The 8,882-nt window shown below is 34.9% G+C and overlaps 1 protein-coding gene and 1 long non-coding RNA gene across 3 annotated transcripts; one reads left to right on the top strand and one right to left on the bottom strand.

Moving 5' to 3' along the window:
* Positions 1 to 1,276: 1,276 nt before the first annotated feature.
* On the top strand, positions 1,277 to 6,964 carry LOC117335737 (probable splicing factor, arginine/serine-rich 6). Of its 2 annotated transcripts, none has more exons than XM_033895914.1 (6): positions 1,277 to 1,443; positions 1,867 to 1,878; positions 3,074 to 3,114; positions 4,147 to 4,242; positions 4,423 to 4,580; positions 6,403 to 6,964. In XM_033895914.1, the coding sequence occupies exons 1-6, from the start codon at positions 1,323 to 1,325 to the stop codon at positions 6,713 to 6,715; spliced, it is 741 nt and encodes a 246-aa protein (XP_033751805.1). In that variant the 5' UTR covers positions 1,277 to 1,322; the 3' UTR covers positions 6,716 to 6,964. The 2 variants fall into 2 exon arrangements, with proteins under 2 accessions (XP_033751805.1, XP_033751804.1); XM_033895913.1 differs by having other exon boundaries at positions 4,147 to 4,254.
* Positions 6,789 to 8,457, bottom strand: LOC117335738. Its single transcript, XR_004534484.1, has 2 exons — positions 8,312 to 8,457; positions 6,789 to 7,673 (listed from the first exon to the last, which is right to left on the bottom strand). It is a non-coding gene; the product is annotated as an uncharacterized LOC117335738 (long non-coding RNA).
* Positions 8,458 to 8,882: the final 425 nt, after the last annotated feature.

Below are 8,882 nucleotides of genomic sequence, written 5' to 3'. Positions count from 1 at the left end.
AACTTTTAATCGATAAACGAGACTATTTATTGAGCCGCGGTCTTCGAAGAACTTTCACCCGAATGCTGATATGCAAGGGTGCAACTGATTGGTTAATCTGATAAAGTTTAACGCGTTAAAATGATTATGAACGTGATAAAACTGTCTTTAACACGTTAAATGATAACAACATTTAACGCGTTAAATGTAAACATTTAACGCGTTAAGCTTTTATGGCGCGGGAAGGATGTCATAATTAAATATTTTTGCCTAGGCAAAATTATTTTTGCTTAGGCAGAAATCGATTTTTGCCTAGGCAAAAATATTTCTGTCTAAATTCGATTTCTGCCTAGGCAAAATTCGATTTTTGCCTAGGCAGAAATAATTTCGCCTAAGCATAAATCGAATATTGCCTAGGCTGAAATATTTTTGCCTAAGCAATATTCGATTTTTGCCTAGGCAGAAATATTTTTGCCTAGGCAATATTTTATTTTTGCCTAGGCAAAAATATTTAATTATGACATCCTTCCCGCGCCATAAGCTTTAACGCGTTTAAATGCTAACGCGTTAAATGTATCTCGTTTTTGACATGAACGGCCTTTCATAGTGTACGTGTAATATTTAAAAAATTAGCAGTTTTAGAGACTAGTTGAACATTCGGTACAATCCTATTAATGACACTCCTCTTGACTGCTTAGTTCATATATTTATTTTTAAATCCTGATGACTATACACTTTTCTAAGACAGCCTTTCGATCAAATAACAATTCAGATGCATTGCTTGTAACATAACTTGTTTTTCAGAAAAAGTTTCAATTAAGTCCATCATTTTTTATTTTCTCTAAAAATCCAGAGATGGATGCCCATGTGAAATACCTTATTCGCATGAGGAGCTTTTGCGTATAAGCCATTCGATATAGTATTTTGGAGTATACCATTAACTCCATTAAATAAAATAAAAAAAAGACTATACAAAAAGACGCTGTTTCAATCTTGAAAATTACAGAATAAAACTGTAGTTTTTGTCATTGAACGCACCCAATGAGTGAATTATCGAATGCGCCTACTGTTCATCCGGGCTTTACATATCAAGGTAGATGCAAAACACAGAATGATCCTAACGAAAAACATTATACAACCGGACATTATTGATTACATTTTGTGATATTCATTCCATGATATTGCCACAGTTTAAATCATTATAAAATCCAAGAGATCAAATGAGTCCAAATGCATAATATACATTGCAACAATATAAAAAGAAGTATCTCATTTTAATGTTTTGGGTTCGTTTCTTTGGTTTGTTATAAATATACATACCACCCGCAAGAAAGAGAGGAACGATGTCGCGTCGAGCTGAAGGCCAGCTCTTTGTAGGACGATTGAATAAAAGGACAACAGTTCGGGACCTAGAAGATGTCTTCGAAGCCTATGGTCGTATGGCAAGATGTGAGGTGAAATATGGTAAGTGTATATGACTATACTTTTGATGTGGAAATGGAAACAGTTTCGGTCGATAAGCCGAGCTCGCCAAGCTATTTTTAGTACTGAGCTTGTTGAAGGTGAGACTATAATATGCGTACACTGTTCGCAGCAAGTTCCGCCTGTATTCATATAATTGTCAGTGTTAATATAGTCTCATCAGAAGTAATTCACATTAGAAATGATTTTCAGTGTTGAAACCTTTCGTTCAAGGACCACCTAAATTTGTTCAGATTTTAAATATATTAAAAAAATTGCAAACACGTGTCGATTCGGCTTATATCGATTAATTCGTATTTAGACTGCGACATCAGTGTGTTACTAGCATTTATAGTTTACTTTAATGTTACATTTGTTTGCTTTACTTTAATGAAATTTTAATTTTGATATTTTAATTTTTTGCAGGTGCTGAGATGGGTAAGGATATACTACTCCCAATCATGATGATAGGCGTCTTGTAACCTCTAGTTTATTATATACTATAGCTTCCCATGTTTTATTCCCATGACACAGGCTGTCAAACTTTGAATTGTGATCTTATTCTTACATATTTAACAACTAATATAAATTATGTAACATCTATAAATGTTCAACATTGTCATGTTATTACCTATTTTTTTCATGAATCCATCATAAAATCCACATAAGTAACTTTCGAAGACACAAAATCACAATAAAATATTCACCTCAAGACTAATTAAATCTGGTTGAAAATCAGATTGAATATGGTGCAGGTGAGTGGTCGGTATATACAATAATGGAATTTCAAGAACAGACAAAACAATGCTATTTTCTTTGTACTTTAAATTTGTTATACTTGGTACATATGTTCCAAATTTTAACAACCAATGCTGCCATGTATTGTTTGAAGTAGGTCAATTAAGTGGTGAAGTTATGCAGCAAAGTGTTTTTTGGCAAATTTTTCTTGTTCAGTGTGAATTTGTGATCGAACTGTTTAAATGGGAACTGTAAATACATGCCATTAACTTGTCATCAAGTGTAAAGTTATGAATACAGATATTGTATCTTTCTTTCCATCCTGAAATCAGGGTGAAACTTGCACATAGTCAAAAAGATTTTGAATGCCAAAGGTCAGTTGGCATTAAAAAAAAAAGATGCCAGAGGCCTTTAGCTAGCCAAGTACTTCTATCGTACATATAAAGGAAAATAAATTAACATCAGTAGAACGTACCATTTGCTTATTGAAGATGGTTCAAGAAATCTGAATTATATATATAATCCATGTGTTGTCCAAACTCCACAAAATATAATTTAATTTAAGAATCAATTCTTGTTAATTACCGTATGTCTGTTACTGTATCTATATTGATTTGAGGGAATTGGTGCATTTCTTGTTTTGTAAAATGTCCAAACATGAACAAGAATTGTTCAGTAACTTCAGTTAGCATACCTGTAAATCAAATCAGTGTTATTTCTACATAAAATTCACAATGGACTATTGAAATTGGCAAACTATTATATTTTCTTAAAAAATTTATTGAAAAGATATGATTTTTCTTCATTTGAAGACAAATTTACCCTCGATTCTTTCAGCTGTATAACGGCCAAAATTCTCACTGAATTGTTTTATGTTTTGTCATTTTAATTTCAGCTTATGCCTTTGTTGATTTCGATGATAAAAGGGATGCTGAGGTAAGTTCAATTGTTCTTATAAAAAACTTTACTGTTTCAACACCTTAATATAATTATTATCAAAATTGATATCAATTTTATATTGATATATATAAACAAGATCTGTGCATCAATGCATTTATGTAAAAAGTCAAACTACATCTTCATATTCAGAGTGGTTGCTTGCATGTAATAAAGCAATATTGAGAAAAATATAAATGGGAAGACATTGTAATCGAATGCAAAGACTTTTAATATGAAGATGATATATAGTACTATAACTTCTGAGAAAATTTTGTTTAATCATTTTTAAATCATTAAATGTGTAAGTGCAGGCAACACACCTTATATTAATATACATTATAAATGTTAAATTAATGCATAATTTAGGGTAAAATGCTAGCAAGAGAGCGACCCCTGCCATGCCTAGCCTAGCCTGACCACCAGTACAGAGTGCGCCAAAGCAAAGCCCTATTGCCCGAGTGCCACCGCACATAGTCAGATAGCCTTAGTCCAAATACCATGTTCCAAACCAGTGTCCGCCCAAGTCGGAGCCGGTCAGACTATCAGGCAGTCAGTTCAGTCACAAATCCTCGGGTCACCAGCTGACCAGTATGCCAAGTTATATCTTGTCTCCTCCAGTCAGTCTGGCCGACTAATGCCATCCATGTCCGACTGATCAAATGTCCACCCCGGCACCTCTTGACTCCGTCAGTCTGGTCCATTCCAGGGTGTTACAACAGTATGTTACTAAGTAGTCAACATTTCTGTCTTCTCATGCGGTTTGTCAATGGTAATGTAGAGATAAGTTTGTTGACAAGTTGTGACAAGTCTTGTGGCTGTAAACAAATTTGAACAGGAATTTGATTGTTCATCATGTTTGCTCTAAATAATTCATCCTACAATGTATGTATTAAAGTAGTAGTTTGATTATATAAATATAACTTTGGATGCATGTGGCTTTAATGGGAAAAAGATATAGGGTAATCTTTTAAAAGTATTACCAAAAACATATTGATGTTTAGATCTCTCTCTCTGACTCTAATTATCCAGGATGCTATTAAGTATGAGAATGGACGGGATATCTTGGGTTCCAGTATCATTGTAGAACAGGCAAAGGGAAACTCCAGACGACCCATGATGAACAGGGTAAGTTCCAAGGTAAGATATCGTTTTTATTTCTTTTAAATTTAGATGTGCTTTTGGTGTTGGGTTAGATTGATTTTTGTGTAAAGGCAGATGCAATATTTATTTACTTCAGATTGTATAGTTTTTCCAAATCTGCACTCTACAATATTGAATATGAAAGTATGATGGTCTGTTCTGCAGGGTTACGATGAGTGTTATCGCTGTCACCGTTCGGGACATTGGGCCAGGGATTGTCCTGATGACCGGTACAGTGGTGGTTTCCGACGAGGGGGCAGAGGAGGAGGAGGAGGTGGAGGCGGAGGAAGGTACAGATCACCCTCTCCAAGGAGGAGACGAAGGTTTGTAATACGTACATATTGGTTAATTAAATTAATAAAACATTAGAATTATGACAGGCTTGATAATATAAGTAAAGAACATGGTAGGCACACATGGGGATGTCATATTGAATTTATTGTTCAAATGCAAACAAATTGTATATTAATTCTTTGGTCTGTAAGATTCTTTTTACGAAATCTTTCATAATTGTAAAAATAAACGGCAAATAGCCATATAATAATTTCCCTATAAATAGGCAATTTTTAATGTCAGGATGCCTTTGGCACCTGCCGTTATAGTCGTGGGTAAATGTTGTTAATCACACTTTTGTTTCCGGCTAACAACTTCTCTTTTCTGTAATACAAATGATATTCATCCGCAGCCACATATAGTTCCTATTTTAACACAGTAATTATTGACACGATTTAACTGATGGTTCCCGTGTTTACTGCAATTACTTAAAATGAAATATGAATTTTCGGTGTTCTAAACTATTTTAGACTATAAATATAAACATTTTCCTCATCAGTATATGCAATTTTGTTGGTGTAGGATTACATAGTTCTGTCTCAATCCTGCCTTGAAAACGAAAGTAAAAAAAATCAGTTTGATCGTCGTGGAAATTTACATGCGTCCACAGAGAAGCTGTCCACATGTCTTAGACTCATATGTTCATCCTGAGATCATATGCAGGAACATTTCATATAAGCCTAAAACCAACCGTGTTTACGTAGTCAAATGTTTACAAATCTATAAATAATTCTGCAGCGAAACAGGGATAACTTCAGCTGTCATGTGACTAATCACGTGATGATCAGCCAAAATGGCGGTTATGTCTAACGTAACTAAACCAGCGACCGTTCGCAGTTTCATATTTATTTGTCTGTCGCTAGAATACGCAAGAAATGTCAACAGGAATTGAAGGCAAGTTGTAACAAACTACAATGTCGTTTTTCATGAGGATTTTGTTAAATAAGATTATTATTTGTTTATTTGAAAAGAATCTAACGATTATGATCTGTGACTGATGTACCACAGTACTAGCATCTTGTTTGTCAAAACTGTAGGCCTATATATGTCTCGCCGGACAGCGCGACGGTAGTTTTATATCAGAGGTGAAATATTTGAATTTTCGATGTTACTAGGGGTAATAAAATAGGTGTTTGCTAGGCCTAATTAACATCTTATGGTATAGATAAAAAAACTTAAGGTGTGTACATCTTGGATTATATCTCTGGTTGTACAGTACATGTAACTGGTAATAAACCGATTTGTCCTTCAGTAATTTGTTTTCAAAGTTTACAAGCAGCTTTACTGATTCAGAAGTATATCAATAATCTTCCACAAACATTAAATAATTAGGTCAGAGAAAGAACTATACTCGGCTATTGGAAAGTTTTCAGCAGATAAATTTGTTAATCATACATGTTTTGTTGAATATATATACACTGTATAATAGGAATAACCAGATAAGACATTTCATCTGATACAAATGTAGCTGTCTGACTATAAATTCAATTTTAAATTTCTTATTTTATGACCTCAGACCCTGACGTTTCTCAGGGCCTTTGGCCCTTTGATTTATTTTAAATTCACACCATAAATTCACAATTTTACAAGGCTGTATTGCATAGCAGAAAAAGGGATATCGTTCTGCATACATATATGTAAATAGTAAGCAGTTTGAAATGGATATAAAGGAGGTACTACTGCAGTAAAATTCGTTAATGTGGTAACAACATACAGTAAAATTCTTGGCACTGATACAAAAAGAAATTATTTGTCGGAAAATATCTCGGAGCCTATATTGGTCATAACCTAATGATATATTGTCTGTCTCAGGTCAAGGAGTGGATCCAGGGACAGGCGGAGGAGGAGATCTAGGTCAAGGTCACGATCCAGGAGCAGGAGTCACAGCAGGGACAGGAGGAGGAGGTCAAGGTCATACAGCAACGAAAGAAAACGAAGCAGCAGAAGGAGAAGTCATTCCAACAGCAGATCCAAGTCTCGAAGTCCCTCAAAGAGCAAGAGTAGGTCTCCAGCATCAAAGTCCAGAAGTCGGTCAAAGAGTGGAAGCCCTGTCGCAGCAAATGGTCGAAACAGATCTAAGTCGATGTCTCGTTCAAGGTCAAGGTCGAAGAGTGCTTCAGACTGAACCTTGAATGAATTTTACCTGGAAACTGGTCGTACTTGGCATAGTAATATGGTGATATAAGTGATGGTTTTTGCTCCCAAAACATCTCTCATCTTTTACTGAAACCTAGTGTTTTAATTGCCAGTTTTGACAAAAGATTTTAAAAACTATTCAGATTCACTTTGAATGCATGGTCATTTCATTTTTTTCGTTGTCATTGTAAATTGTGTCATGAACATAATAATTAAAATACAATTAATCATGTCTATATGTATTCTTTTGTGTTTTGTTTAATATTACAGAGAAAATCCTTTATAATTGGTAAAAAAAATCATTGAAAATGCTGTACACAGTATAACGGAAAAACCAATTCAATGGTTGAGTTATTCTTCATTTCATAATTTTCATTTGTGCTAGGTGCCAGAATTTTAGTTGTTTTTTTCTGTCAAACCTTATTGTACACACCATCTTCATAACAGATTAAGAGAATCTTGGTATAGACTCAGCATCAGTTATTTCTTATTCTGATCACATCTTCCTTGTTCATCACATCTACATACTTTGGTACAAATCCATCTGCCGAGAAGAAAATTGCACACTAGAATTACCAGAGTTGTTGCCCTTTGTTCATCCTCTGGAACAAAAGGCGTTGTGTTCTGAAATTCAGTTCCAATCTATATGACTGAATAACACTATCGTTGACGCATTATTGCAGCTAAACACTATTGATGAAAAAGACGTAAAAGAGTTCCGAAGCAAACCTTTCCTGGCACTGTAGATCTTTGTTCGGTATGCCGGTGTGTCAAATTTCAAGGAAAGGGATCTCCAGTATAACCTTTACACATTTCACAACAAGTTATCGAATAAAGATTATCCTCGCAAAAAGTTAACATATTGCCATTAAATTCGTCCTGGGCAAAGTCCCTGCAGAAAGCTTCACTCAAATGGTTCTGACAAATGGAGGGGCTCTGGTAGTTACCTACAATAAATTATATGTTTATGCTACCAATGTATAATAATTGCAAATCGGTGTTTTTCTTAACCTCATATATGACAGTCAAGCCTATTGTTTTACAATATTAACCGTTGACAATGTATCTGACAGTTTGATAATTTCTTGACCGACCCTGTATTGGGCTTTTTTCTGACTGGCAGACCAATGTACACAGGGATTTGACACATTCTCAACCCAGTTTATATAGGTTGAGAATTGGTGCCAAGTCCCTGTAATACTGCCGATCAATAATGTTTGTCAAAACAATGAATTAATGTAGTATCCATTCTTTTAAACTAACCATTATCGAAGAGTATGAAATTTATAAAATGGTCGGGTCAATATATTATTCCAAAGGTTCATAAGATTATCAGATTTTTAAAAGGTGGATAAAACATCAGGAATCTCCGAATTAGGTCAAGATTAGTCCCATACTCTTAAATTTGTTGAAAAAGTCGATTGAGATTTGCTAGATTTTCAAACAAATCCTAGAAGAGCGAAGCAGCTGCTTGAGTTTTAAATGTTTTAAATCAGTATTCGTCATATACTGTAGTATATAAACGATTAATTAAATATGTCTCTAGAAGACACCATCCATTGCCACACTTCAGACAACCACTTACCCCTGCTTTCGGTATCGGTGACGAGGACGGACAAAGCGAGTAGGGTATACATAGTTCTCATAACGTCACTATCGCGTGGGTTTCTGTACTGTCCGTGGGTTTGTCGCTAAGTACTGGGACTGTTTCCGGGAGTTACATAGACGAAGTTTCCGGGAATGCATGGAAAAGCTACTGAGGCATACGAGTGGTTTATATAGGTTATTTGGCATTTGAGTGCGAGTCAATTGTGATAGCATTTGTAACGTGAAGAGGCTGGTGTCTGTCATGGATATTACACCGTGGATTTCCTGTAGGCTACAATCGATTTTATATGGTATCGACGGCTTTAATCTACCCAATACCTAATGTAGACTGTCTTTTGTAGGAATGAGAATATAGAAATTTGACACTTAGGTATACATACAGTTCGACCAATGGGAGCTCTATGTATGTACATGTATCGGAGAAACGCTGAAAACCATAATTTCACAGCGAGTCTGTTTTAGAATATTTCTGTGAATCGATATCAATGTTCATACATTAGGCTATACTGTAAAAATGAATCTATTTCATACGACTAGCTTTTTATATA

This window comes from Pecten maximus, chromosome 10, assembly GCF_902652985.1.
Source record: "Pecten maximus chromosome 10, xPecMax1.1, whole genome shotgun sequence".
Taxonomy (NCBI): Eukaryota; Metazoa; Mollusca; class Bivalvia; order Pectinida; family Pectinidae; genus Pecten; species Pecten maximus.
This window is presented reverse-complemented; position numbering and strand designations above follow the sequence as displayed.

Bases quoted from the DNA above. Each gene is read 5' to 3' on its own strand.
- LOC117335737 (XM_033895913.1), top strand. From the start codon at position 1,323: ATGTCGCGTCGAGCTGAAGGCCAGCTCTTTGTAGGACGATTGAATAAA. The intron at 4,255-4,422 runs GTAAGATATCGT...TCTGTTCTGCAG, and splicing joins TGAACAGGGTAAGTTCCAAG to GGTTACGATGAGTGTTATCG. The intron at 4,581-6,402 runs GTTTGTAATACG...TGTCTGTCTCAG, and splicing joins TCTCCAAGGAGGAGACGAAG to GTCAAGGAGTGGATCCAGGG.